Source organism: Talpa occidentalis, unplaced genomic scaffold, assembly GCF_014898055.3.
Source record: "Talpa occidentalis isolate TD23 unplaced genomic scaffold, MPIMG_talOcc4v2.1 talOcc4.6, whole genome shotgun sequence".
In the NCBI taxonomy this organism is placed as follows: domain Eukaryota; kingdom Metazoa; phylum Chordata; class Mammalia; order Eulipotyphla; family Talpidae; genus Talpa; species Talpa occidentalis.
In genome coordinates this window covers 49,718,398-49,732,113 of record NW_023604972.1, presented here as the reverse complement: position 1 = coordinate 49,732,113, position 13,716 = coordinate 49,718,398, and the positions used below count along the sequence as shown (strand labels likewise).

Sequence of the window (13,716 nt, the reverse complement as noted above, 5' to 3'; positions counted from 1 at the left end):
GAATCTAAAAAACCCCACTAATACCCTGAATGCTTACTATCCAAATGAAATAACTACCAATGTGATTAGCCATATATAACTCAGTCAATGATTTTCCACTGGCACGCATTAAAACACACACACACACACACACACACACACACACACACACACACACACACACACACCCCTAAAGCAAAAAATAAATTCTTATTCATTCACTGTCTCTTCAGTTTCTCTTTTGCTAATAATATTATGTGGCATAATTTAGGGACCTACATAAAATTGAGCGAAGAAATGTTTTTATTAATCACAGCTTAAAATTAACATGACATCCTACTGGAATTAAACTGGATAAATAATGCTATTATAAAATGTACAGTTCTCACATCCATTTCAGCAGAAAATATTATAAGGGTTTTTCTAGGTCTGATTTCAGTAAACTTTTTCCATAGTAAAGAGCGATTAACATATTCTCAAATTGTGCTAAGAAACGGTGAGAAAGGCAAGTATAAAATCTCTACTATCAACTGGCAGGATTAGGACTCTTGCTAAACCAGAAACACATTTCTATTTTAGCTGTTACACCAGTGCACCTTTTTCATTAATAAGGCAACTAACTGCTTGCTGAAAGTAACACAATGACCAGCAAGTTCCAGTAATAGATACTTGATTGCTCAAGACTTAAATGAGTTTCCTTTTCCAATTTTGCTCTTGTGGAGCAGAAACAAGTATCTCTGTTTTTTGTATACAGAGAAACTAATGTTCTGAAATGCAGCTACTGTAATCTTCTAACTCACAAAAAGGGGGATGAATTATTATCAGGAATGTCTTTAAAATACTTCCAGTTTTTAAAATAATACGGCTTCTAAATAATGTCTTACCAACATTTCTATTTGATAAACATATTTAACCTATAGTGTAGTAATTTCTTCTATCAATAACATTTTGCCTTCAATAAGCATTAGAGTTGTAATTTCAAACACTTCTACATATAAAGCATCTTTAAGTAAGTTTCTTCACTTATTTACTCCTTCCTTACTGAACTGAGATTTTTTTTTTTCCCTTATGTGCCTGTGAAGGGTAATCTGAACATACACATACATATGTGTGCATATACTGTTTTTACGTAAGTAACTTTCACTATTAGAGTAAAACTAGAGGGACAGCTCTGTGAGGACAACTCAATCTTCTTCAGAAGTCCTCCTCTAGGTTGAGGAAGGCAGGTACAGTTCACTGAAGGATGTGATGAGGCTGTAATAAGTCTTCTCATCATCTGTTAATCCTGCATTGCCCGGTCTCACCACCACAGCTACATGCACATCTGCTTCCTCAGCAGCACTGGCCTCTGTGAACATCAAAATATATTGTGAGAAATATCAAAATATGATGTCTGAGGATTTACTGCAAAGCACGGGGGAGGGGTGTTATGGGAATGTAAGAAACAAGATTTTCTCTCTGATTTGGTAATTGTTCAAGCTAAAATGTACTGATTTTTCATATCTAAAAATTCTTCCCTACTAACAGGAACAAAGCCATGTTTGTACACTTTTCATCTTACAGAGAACTAAACTATTTCCCAAAGGGCAGGTTGTCTATAATAATCTCAATGAAGCAGCTATGGGACAAAAAGCATCCTAAGATCTAATCAGGCCAAAATACCTGCTCCTCACATCCAGAGCCCAAACTTATCACACTCCATATATAATAAATATGGGTTAGACTGCATATCTTTATTGCCTGTCAGCTCAAATAGCTTATCTTCTAGAACCACAATTATCTGCATCAGAGAATCCCATGTCCTCCTTTAACATTCTATATTTAGGACTATCACAACAATATGATTTGACATGTTATTACCTGTTGCCTCTCTCTTCTTTGGACTGTGAGTGCATAAAGATCAGTGACTATGTGGTGGATAGAATAAAAATAGTACTCATCGGATGAAACGACATAGCTAGGTTTTACAAGGGGTATCTCCTCCAATATGCCTCAGATTATACTGCTCTCTCCAATTTCTTTCATTTCAGTACCTACTATGTTGTGCTAGATGCTACTCTAAGACCACAGATAGGTAAACGAAACCAAGCTCCTGCTTTCATGGAGCTGTGATTCTCACTTAAATATTCACAATAACTCTGAGACAGTGTTTCTATTCCCATTCTAAAGGTGTGGAAACTGAGATCTAGCAAGTGGTAGAGCTAAAATTTGAAGTGTCAGTCTGACTTTATGGTCTGTGCTCAAGAAAAAAGGTCAGCAAACTACAACCCACTGCTTCTTCAAACTAACGTTTTAACTGAACCCAGCCATGCCCATTCATTTGTGTACTTTCCGTGGCTGCTCTCCCACTATAAGGACAGAGTTGAATAGTTGTGACAGACTATAGGGTATGCAAAGTCTAAAATATTTACTATCTGGCCCGTTTCAGAACACGTTTGCCAACTCATGCTCTAAGACATTACTATTGGACCATGGACCAGTACTGTGGGGATCACCTGGAAACATGCTAAAAATGCAGAAATCTCAGGTCCCTGATGTGGAACTACTAAATTATTATCCACAATTAAACAAATGATTCTTCTGCACAAAGGGTGATCAGAAGTTTCAACTTCTGGCCATTTCCTTTTCTGGTTCGTAAGCATGATGACTGGGTGTTCATGCCGTTGTAAGATATGCCTCCCTCATACCTTGTTACGATGCCAGCACATTACCCTTTTGACATGAAAAGGAAAAAAAAAGAAACTTCTTGCCAGAAAACTGGCAAGAGATAATAAGTATGTATATACTGGAAGAATGTAGGAAGTCTTTGTAGGAGACTTGACACAGGTCCGTAGTCAGAGAGATGGTTTATGCTTGGACAGACAGAACAGGAAGAATTTGAAGTAAATGCTATGGAATTTAGATTTAGTGTAATAAGAAACCTCAGTAGTTTATCAGCCTTTGGAAAACAGTTGCAGTATCTGAATGGATTAATTACAGGACAGTGGTACTGAGAGACATAAGAAGCTCCCAGAGAGAATAAAAGCAACGGAGATATCTTTTCACCTACCTACCTCAAGTGTCTGTCTTCTGCTGTCCTGTGAAGGGCTGTTGCCTTCTCAGAGTAAAGTACTAAGGGATCCCCTCAGGTATTCTGCTATTGGCCCTCACTGCAGCAGAAGAGGCAAACTATCTTGAACTCACTCCTAGTTCCCAGTCTGACTCCTCAAGCGAAGCTTTCCTCCTGATTAGGAACCCAACACTCTTGACCAAGTTGAGCCATCACACCCACTTGAGACTGGACACTAGCAAGTGGCTATTCCACATTCAGCCTCCTGGGGCAAGTTTTGTCCCGAATCATCAACTTGCTCTGTTGGCATAGATTTAGTCTACTAGCAAAAGTCTTTTAGGTCTCTCTTTCATACCTAGTTATTATTTGGGTTATCAACTTAGTCCTCCACTCTGCCTTAGATGGCAGTCTGGGCAAGGGGTACCAAAACACAGTTTCAGAGAGAACAGAAAAGAGCAAGGCAGGCAGCCAGTTGTCTGGATCCACCCCAGCTACAGTCCTGCTGCCTAAGTGGGCATGGGGTTGGCAAAAGACAAAAGACAGGACCAAAACCCCCTTGTGGAAGACGTGGAATGAGCCAATTTCATCTTGAGGTCAATCTGGGGGTTATCTCTAAATTTAGGAATAATTTCTCTAGGGATTGCAACGTAAGGAAGTGGTTTAAGTGAAAAGCAAAATATCTGAAATACAGGTATACTATAATGAGAACTAGAAAAAAGGTGTGGCTAAAAATGTGACTAAAGAGTATGAAGAAACTATAAGTGGTCTTAGGGCAAGGGTTATAATTATTAACAGAGAATTAAAAGCAGAAGACAGAACAAGGGTCTGGGAATCCCAAGTTAGAACATACATTAAACCCCAGAATGCTTAGGACAGGCTGAATTTGTGAGGAGCTTCAACTACAGATCAGGTCTCAATTCTCAGCCTGCAGAAATTCACCATCAGAGTGCTAGGGAAATTAGAGGCAAACCATGGGATTCATTTCCAGTCACCCTTTGATGTGAATGATTTAAAAAAAACAAAACACAACAATTTGGAATATCAAATTTGTAGAAGCCCTTGCACTTTGAAAATGAGCCAAGCCCACAGGACAGGAACTGATTGCCACCAAACCTGCTGAGCTTTCAAAACTAAGATAACAAAGGCTGTGATTTGGTGCCATCTACTGAGATTAAAAAATACAGTCTAGATTTACCAAGGACTCAGATTTCTAACTAAGATATTAACAATTATTGAAGGGTCTAGTCTGTATGAAGCCTATTCTACCTCTTTTTCTAGAAAACATACCTTCTTGACAGCATCAGATTATCTTTGATGGTTAAGATTTTTTTAAGCCACTCAGCAAATGAAAGCTATTATATTAGCTTATATACCTATAACTCTTGCCTAACACAATAGACCAACACCTCAAGGGTCGGCGGCAGAGAAAGAATAAAGCGCATACACACCACCACAGATAAGATACATTTGCCAGCAGCCCAGATTTGCCTTTGGGCCCCATCTTGGAAAGCCCTAGTGACGGGGTGTGGGGGGATTACTCTAGTCCTGTGACAACAGACAGAATGGCAAGAGAGGAATATCAACAGACCGCTGAAGCTGCCTCCAAGGGGCCTGGCATCATGTGGAACCAAACAGCAGAAGAGCACCCCTGCCTCCCCTCTTCCTTAAAGCCCTTCCAAGGTTGCTGGCACAGAGACAGAGTGGTAAGGGCAGCTGCACAGTACAAAAGTCCTATTCTGTGGGTAAATGGAAGGTGTGATCTCAGCCCCAGAGAAATGTACATTCCTAGGTGAGTGGAAGAAACACAAATATGTCAAACTACCATCAAATGCAAGTGCAATTATAAACACACCGAAAGCTGGTCCTTTGGGAGATGCACAAACTCTAAGGAAAATGACCACACAATCATGAGCTGGAGGCCAGGTGGGGGAATTTGGAATGGTCTCATTAAGCAGGAGCTTCCAGGAAAGAACTGCAGACACTACCTTCTCCCAGGCACCCTCTGTTCTCCACTTGCTGCCATGTTTCCTCATTCACTGCCATTTGTTCTATAATTCATAACACAACTCATATTCTTACACAGATGCTGGAATGTATATTTTACATTTAGTCAAAACTACTCCTGAAATCACTTTGATTGACATTCAAGCACAGCTGTTTTGTGCATTTTAATTTTTTTTTGCATTTAATTCTTAGAGTAATAGCTTATATGTTAAATTGCCACATCTAATAAAGAAAGCCATGTTGGGTAAAGGATGTCTATCTTTTAACAAGTGAATAATGTGTTCATCGCACAGGGTACATGGGGGACTGAGACCATCTGAGAGAGGTGGAGATAAGCTTCCTACTCACCCTGGAGCAGTGCTTGTGAACTGAAATGATAATGAAGCAAAATCAGTCACACTCTTTACAGAATGTTCTCTGTTTTTTTCCCTACTGTGGAGAGCTGATCTCAGTGCTGTTATTTTGATGCAGGTTCAATATGACTTTATTGTTCTTAACTAGCCATGCACCTATCCTCATACTCTTATTTGTACGCTCCTTCCCACCTTTAAGTTTTCTTTTGTTATTTTACCATTACATTAGTGTGCGTATGTGTGTATGCACACACAAGAGTGTGCAGATGAATGGGTTTGAAACCATGGATAGAGTTAAAATGAGAAGAATCTTTCTAATGTTATTTCCCCACACACAACCCTGAAGGATGGGTAAATGGAGAGGGAGGTGGGTCAACTGGTAAACATTTCAAGAGTTCCCACCTAAACTGTGTTTAGACAGGCAACATGTTTGTAGTGTCAGGCTCAGCTCCCATCCTGGAACACACAATATAGAGGTCAGATTACTCACCAAGAGTAACGTCTGTCAAAAATAAGATATTGTTGGTTGAGCATCCAATGCTGTGTGCAATCTTTCGATAACTGTCACTCTCCACTTTATGTCCGATTTTGGTGTCAAAGTGACCGTCAACAAGCTGGACAAAGAAAAGAGAACTGACTGACTAGAGATATATTTGTCCAGCCTGGCAATTAGGAACATTTGTTCCTAATCTCTTTATCTCTGAAATACACGGCAATCAGGTGAGTTCACCCATTCAATAAATATTTACTAAAAATCTACTTAACAGAGAACTTTAAGGAGGTAACAAAAGGTGAAGAAAAATTTTTTAACAAACGTTTGGAAGAAGAAAAATACCAGTGCAATGATCTAAGATCATTTTATAACCTGTTTGGTTTGTTTTCATTAGCATTAATTTTATACCTATAATTTTTTTTTTGCCTGCTTCTCCTTTTATTTCTTTAAGATTGTTTTTTTATATTCCCTATACAATTGCACCCCCCTTATTTTGTACCCAATCCCTCCTCTCCCCCCGCCCACCATAGTGTGTCTCTGGTTTATAGTTGCTTGTTGATTTTTATTTTTTCTTATAGTTATTCTTTTTCCTGGGTATACCTATAATTTTATAAGATATGCTTGCCCTATATCCTTAAAAAACATTATTTGCACTCAAACTACTTATTGGACTGGGCTTCACTCCTGATGAAGGGTTTTGAACACTAGCCTTTGATGCCAGAATAAATAGATTTTTCCAACCTGCCTTGTTAATAAGCTATTAATTTACTTTCTAGAAACTTTCATTTTCTAATTAAAATATTTAGAAATTCTACCCAAGAACTAGTAATATCCTTGCCATCTTAGGAATAACTGAGGTCAAACGCATAACTTGCTAATTTAACCCATAGTAATTAAAATAAGTTCACTACTAGGATCAGTTATTATGTTTTTTAAAAAAAGATTTACTTATTTACGCATACAAGAGCTGGAGTATAGGCCAGAGGTGCAGGGGATAAGAGGATTCACCAGAGACAAAGTGGGGAACAGAACAGGCAGATTGAGTGAAATACACTGCTGAGGGGAGCAGCAGGTGAGTCAGGAGAGGTCTGCTGTGCCATGTGGTTTGCTCCCTGGCCAGCCAGGGATCAAACTCCTGCTGCAGAGGCTGCGGACTACTTCTTAGTACTATGCTTAACCCCTTTTGCCATCAGGGAGGCCCCTATAATATGTTATTTTGAATGTTTTTAGAACTTTTCACAAACTAAAAACAATTTTTTTTTTTTTTTTTAACTTTTAAGAATATTGGTTTTATGGGCCTCCCCTGGTGGCGCAGCGGTTGAGCGCTGGGCTGCGAGGCTGCCTGCAGCCTCTGTAGCACCGGTTTGTTCCCCGGCCGCCGGCGAGGGTCCCACCAAAAAAAAAAAAAAGAATATTGGCTTTATGGATTTTCTTTTTCCCTCCAGTCTGCCTTACTTTATGCTGGAGAATCAAGTTTTTATTGTAGAAAATGAGTAAGTAATTATCTTATCCTGTCTATTGCCATCCTATTGTCTGTTCCACACTGAAAGAAGTTTACATCTGTATTTGGAGAATGGTTACCAATAATCAGACTTAATATTTGAATTAGAACTAAGATGAAAATGAGAATCTCCAAAGCCAATGTGTTCTCTGCACATAACAGAGATTCAATAAATACTTCTTTTAAAAAACAGCTGAGTGACCTATTGTATATTGCCACAGTCAGCCTACAATCAGTCAGCATTCTTTTTAAAGTCCTAAAGGTATTCTTTCCCTTCATCCAATGACCACCCTGTCCTCCAGGGGGTGAGGGAGGGGAGGATGGAGGAGCGAGGAGGAATCTTTTTGCATATAAGAAATGTAAATGTAACTATACTAATGTTCAATAATAACATGCCCTGTTCTTTTACATAATAATGTTTCTGCTAAAATAAAATCTGTATTTCTCCAAAGTGCCAAAAACAAATGAATCTACCTTGTAGTTTCCTGCATTCAAGAAGTCTGCCATTAGTTTTCTTTGGATTGATGATATTTCTAATATTGGCAAGACAGCTGATATATAACTGGCTAATAGCTTAAATGTACATAAAGTGGTGGGTTCTAATAGGACCATCATCAGAATCACTTAGGCTAGATCTTTAAAGAAGTGGATTCCTAACCCCCACCCCAGACCTGCCAATTCAGATTTGTTAGTAAGTAGGGTCCAGGAGTCTGCATTAACAAACTCCTCAGGTGATCCTTTCATACAATAAAATTTAAGAACCTCTGGGGCCTCCCAGGTGACGCAAGGGATTACGTCTCAGCACTATAAGCTATCGTCAGCTACTGCAGCAAGAGTCTGATCCCTGGCCAGGGAGCTACCCATATGGTGCAGCAGACCTCTCCTGCCTCACCTGATGCCCTCCTCAGCTGTATATTTCAGTAGATGTGCCTGTTTTGCTCTGTCTCTGGTGAATCCTCTCACCCCCTGTACCTCTGACCTACATCCCACTTCTTGTATGCATAAATAAATAAATCTTTTAAAAAAATTAAAAATTTAAGAACCTCTGATACAAAGATGAATACCACAGAAACATCACCCTTCCCAATAATGGATTCTCATTTTCCCACTTCTCTTTACAACCTGCTTTGCATACATAAAAGCAATAATCTGAATGCTAACTTAGCTTACACCTGTAGCATATTCCTTTCACATTCATTATTTCATGCTTTGATAGCATCAGAAAACAAAGTAACCAGGTAACATACCTCAAGAATATCTCCCTCTGTAGAATGCCCAAATAACAGTTTCTGTGCCTCTACACTCCCTGAGGAATAGATATACACTTTCATTCCAGCCTCTCTCCATTTCCTGACTGCTGGAACTACATCTTCAAAGAACCTAGAAAGAAGACCACCAAGTTAAAATACAAGAACGTTTATCTAGTCAGATAAAATATAGTCAAATAGTGGCAACAAGTTTATTTGTACATAAATGTTTACCATGAAAAGCAAGGCCATAAGACTGTCAACTCTTATAGCTCTAACAGAGTTTTGAGATCACAGAAGATTACAATCAACAATTCAGATGTAAACGAAGTTTCTGACAGAGAGCTATATTAATGACAATTCCTTTACTATAGCACAGTATTACCATACAGTAAAGGAATAAAATAAGAAAGTGATTTTGTTAATTCCCAAGGAATTCATAAAGGCAAACAATAAAACTGTATTATTGTGTAATCTTTGACATAAGTATATCCAATGAGCTTTCAGAAAGCAAGGAAATGCTTTCAGAAACACTGTACCTAATTAAAAAGAGAAAACTACAGGCCAATATCTCTAATGAACTTCGATGCAAAAACCCTCAATAAAATCCTAGCCAACAAAATCCAACAATGCATCAAAGAGATACTTCACCATGACCAAGTAGGATTTATTCCAGGGGCACAAGGATGGTTCAACATCAGAAAATCAATTAATGTACTCCAACACATCAACAAAAAGAAAAATAAAAACCATATGATCATATCAATAGATGCTAAGAAAGCATTCAACAAAGTTCAACATCTGTTTATAATGAAGGCCTTCAAAATTCTTGGGATAAAAGAAACATACTTGAACATAATAAAGGCCATATATGACAAACCCATAGCCAATATCGTTTTCAATGGTGAAAAGCTAAAAGCCTTTCCTTTAAGATTTGGAACAAGACAAGGATGTCCACTCTCACCACTGCTTATCAATATAATACTGGAAGTCCTAGCCAGAGCAGTAAGACAACAGAAAGATATATAAGGAATCCAAATAGAGAAAGAAGTAAAAGTATTTGCAGACAATATGATAATACACATAGATAACCGTAAAAGTCCCACAGAAAAATCAATCAAAATGATCAACCAGTTTAATAAAGTAGCAGGCTACAAAATCAACACACAAAAATCAGTAGCTTTCCTAGATACAATCAATCTGGAGAAGAAATCAAGAAAACCATCCTTTTTATAATTGAAACAAAAAAATCAAATACTTAGGAATAAACCTAACAAAAGAGATGAAGGACCTATATAAAGAAAATTACAAACTTTGTTAAAAGAAATAGAAGGCACAAAGAAATAGAAAGACATCCCCTGCTCATGGATTGGAAGAATTAACATTATCAAAATGGCCATCCTACCAGAAGCAATTTACAGATTCAACACTATTCCAATAAAAATTTCAATGACATTCCTCAAAGAACTAGAACAAATATTGATGAAATTCATATGGAACCACAAAAAACCTCAAATAGCCAAAACTCTCCTGACTAAAAAGGAGGAGAACAGAGGTATCACACTCCCAGAATTCAAACGATACTACAAAGCCATAATAATTAAAACTGTATGGGGAACAAAAAAAACAGACACACAGTCCAACTGAATCGAATAGAAAACCCAGAAATAAACCCACATATTTATGGACAACTACTCTTTGACAAAGGAGCAAAGAATATGCAATGGAACAAAGATCATCTGTTCAATAAATGGTACTGGGGAAACTGGACTGCTATATGCAAAAGAATGAAGCTAGACTACTACTTCACACCATGCACAAAAACCACACCATGGATAAAAGAATTGGACATAAGACATGAAACCATAAAATGAATAGAAGAAAATATAGGCAAAACACTACACGATGGGGCCTCCCTGGTGGCACAAGGGGTTAAGATGCAGTACTATGAAGCTATCTGCAGCCACTACAACACAAGTTCAATCCCCAGCCAGGGAGGTGACCCACCTGGCACAGCATGCCTCTCCTGACTCGCCCTCTGCTCCCCTCAGCAGTGTATTTCAATCTGCCTGTCTGTTCCCCACTCTGTCTCTAGTGAATCCTCTCACTCCCCCCACACCACTGACCTGTACCCCAGTTCTTGTAGGCACTAATAAATAAATCTTTAAATGATATACAACTCAGTAACATCACTAAAAACACATTCCCCAAAGTAAAGAAAGTAAGGAAAAGATAAACAGCTGCAACTACAGGAAACTAAAAAGCTTCTATAGAGCAAAAGAGACATTAACCAAAACAAAGAGACACCCTACTGATTAGGAGAAAAAATTTGCACGCAAAATTACCGATAAGGGACTAATCACAAAGATCTACAAAGAGCTGATGCAATTCAACAAAGACAAAGTAAACAATGCTGTCAAAAAATGTGTGGAAGAGCTAAAAAGACACTTCTCCAAAGAGGAAATGCAAATGGCCAACAGGCACATGAAAAGATGTTCAACATCACTAGTAATCAGGGAAATGCAAATCAAGACTGCAATGAGATACCACCTTACACCAGTGAGAATGGCAAATACTAAAAAACAGGAAAACAGCAAGTGTTGGCGAGGATGTGGAGAAAATGGAACCCTCCTACACAGCTGGTGGGATGCAAACTGGTCCATTCACTATGGAAAGCTGTCTGGAGGTCCCTCAAACTAGTAAAAATGGAGCTTCCATAGGACCCAGCAATTCCATTCCTAGGAATCTACCCAAAGGACACAAAAACATTTATTCCAAAGAATACCTGCACCCCTGTGTTTACTGCAGCACTCTTTATAATAGGTAAGATATGAAAACAAACCAAATGCCCAAAAATGAATGATTGGATCAACAAGATGTGGTACATATACACAATGGAATATTACTCAGCAATCAAAAAAAAAAAAAAAAAGATAAACTCATGCAATTCGCAGCAATATAGGTGACTCTGGAAGAGATTATGCTCAGTGAAACAAGCCAGAAAGCAAAAGAAAAATCTTGGATGATTTCACTTATAGGAGTTAGGAGGAATGTAGGGGAAACAAGGGATCAGGAAAAAAAAATAATTACAGTAAATTAACAGGCAACTATAAATCAGAGCCATTCTGCAGGGGAGGGAGAGGGATTGAAAACGGGGGAGGGAATAGCACAAGGGACTATGGTAATGATACACAGGTAAACTGGTGGTGGGAACTCTACAGAGACTACACCTGAGAGCAGAAAGTATATATTGTACAAAAAGGAAAAATTATGTAAAATATATATAAATTTAAAAATAAATAAAAAATAAAGTAGGATCAAGTCTTTCACCACTCCACAAAGCCAAGCTTGCAGGTCTGGGGAATTTACTGGGAGAAATGTTTGGAAAAAACAAAACAAAATGTAACAAAAACTTGTTAAAGTGAAAAGAATGTCGATTTTCTCTATCTCACTAATCATGCAACTAATACTGGAGAGAGAAGACTAATGAAAAACACATTCATTTTAAAATTGTGAAGCAATCATTTGAGTAGTTACATACTCTGCTTTCATTCGCCCAGCTGCAAAGGCCGCCCTCCACATGTGGCCCTGCAGCTGTTTCAGTGCTGTGGTCTTTCGGTCCAGAGACATCTGCCAGCAAACATTATCCACCACGGCCTGGATCATCTGATGCAAGTCACCATCCGCTCCATTCCCATACCCTGCTGGGATCGGAACAGCCCCATCCAGGTGGGAGTCCTCTTCAGCCTTCAAGTTATAAATAACATCAAGTTTGTGTCCAACTTACTTTTAAAAGATCACTTCAAATAGGACTGGGAAATTAAGTAGACCAACATTCTCCAACTACCATTAACACCCAAAAGAATTCAAATTAAATTCTACAGTTGGGGGCCTTCCCTGGTGGTACAAGTGGTTAAGTCTCAGCATGATGCAGCTAGCGGCAGCCACTGTAGCACGAGTTCAATCCCTGGCCAGGGAGCTAACCCACTTGGCACAGCAGACCTCCCTGTCTTACCCGCTGGTCCCCTCAGCAGTGTATTTCATTAGCTCTGTCTGTTCTGTTCCCCACTCTGTCTCTGGTGATTCTTCTTACCCCCTGACACCTCTGGCCTACACCCCTATTTATGTATGCATAAATAAATAAATCTTTAAAGAAAAAATAAAGTATTCTACACTTGGAATGATACAAAAGATTCCTAAAAGAAACTACAAATGAACAACTTCAAGGGATGGGTTAGAGTGCTGACCCCTGATCCACATATAAGTTTGACTCTCCCAAAACTTAATAATAGTCTGCTGCTGATGACAAGCCTGACATAGACAATTAACACATATTTTGTATATGTATTATATACTGAATTATTACAATTAAAAGTTATAGAAAAATGTTAAGAAAATCATAAGGAGCTCAAATACTGTACTATCATGTACTATCAATAACTATAGATGCCATAAGTTTATCTAGTCAGTTTATAAGAAAATCTGCCTAGAAGTGGACGCACACAGTTCAACCTGTGTTATAAAAGGGTCAATTGTAGATTATAATTAATAAATTTACATTACTTTCCCAATGTTGCCAAAGCTGAAATTTAAACAAAAAGGCATGTTGTATATGAGGAGAGCAGACGTGATATAATGATAAAATAAGACTCTGGTTTGTTGATTCACTTACTAGGACCAACAAACCAGGAGTACAGTTAAATCTGATCATCTTCTCTACGCTATAACTAAGGAAAGAAACAAAGAAAACCTCAATAAAATTAAATTTTTTATGCCTGGGATTCAAAGAAATGAAGCTAGTAATATCTATGACTGGTTCACATTCAGTCCTCTATAATCTCTCACATTTTGCAAAATCTTAATAGCTATTTAGAACAAGAATTCTGTGACAATGCATATATCTAATAACCAAAGACTTAGTGATTTATATATACTAAAGTGAGGGAATAAGTAACGTAAGGGATAACTCAGACTAATCCTGAGTTATCTAGAAAATTCTGCAAATATAAATACTCCATGCCCCAAAGAGTCTGACTATATTTCTAAATCTAACTTCTAACATTAAATTCGTAGAGCATTCCACAAAATCC

General features: G+C 38.1%; 1 protein-coding gene and 1 non-coding gene across 2 annotated transcripts in view; one reads left to right on the top strand and one right to left on the bottom strand.

The window, feature by feature from the left end:
• Positions 1-246: 246 nt before the first annotated feature.
• The window catches only part of ENOPH1 (enolase-phosphatase 1), a 34,201-nt gene continuing 20,731 nt past the window's right edge, over positions 247-13,716 (bottom strand). The window contains exons 3-6 of the mRNA XM_037529497.2: positions 12,168-12,373; positions 8,627-8,759; positions 5,876-5,999; positions 247-1,327 (exon numbers count right to left, since the gene is read on the bottom strand). Of these exons, the coding sequence (XP_037385394.1) occupies positions 1,188-1,327; positions 5,876-5,999; positions 8,627-8,759; positions 12,168-12,373 (603 nt within the window). The 3' untranslated portion in view covers positions 247-1,187. The remainder of the gene's footprint in view (positions 1,328-5,875; positions 6,000-8,626; positions 8,760-12,167; positions 12,374-13,716) is intronic.
• LOC119230236 (small nucleolar RNA U13) lies at positions 2,599-2,700 on the top strand. Its single transcript, XR_005121698.1, has one exon. It is a non-coding gene; the product is annotated as a small nucleolar RNA U13 (small nucleolar RNA).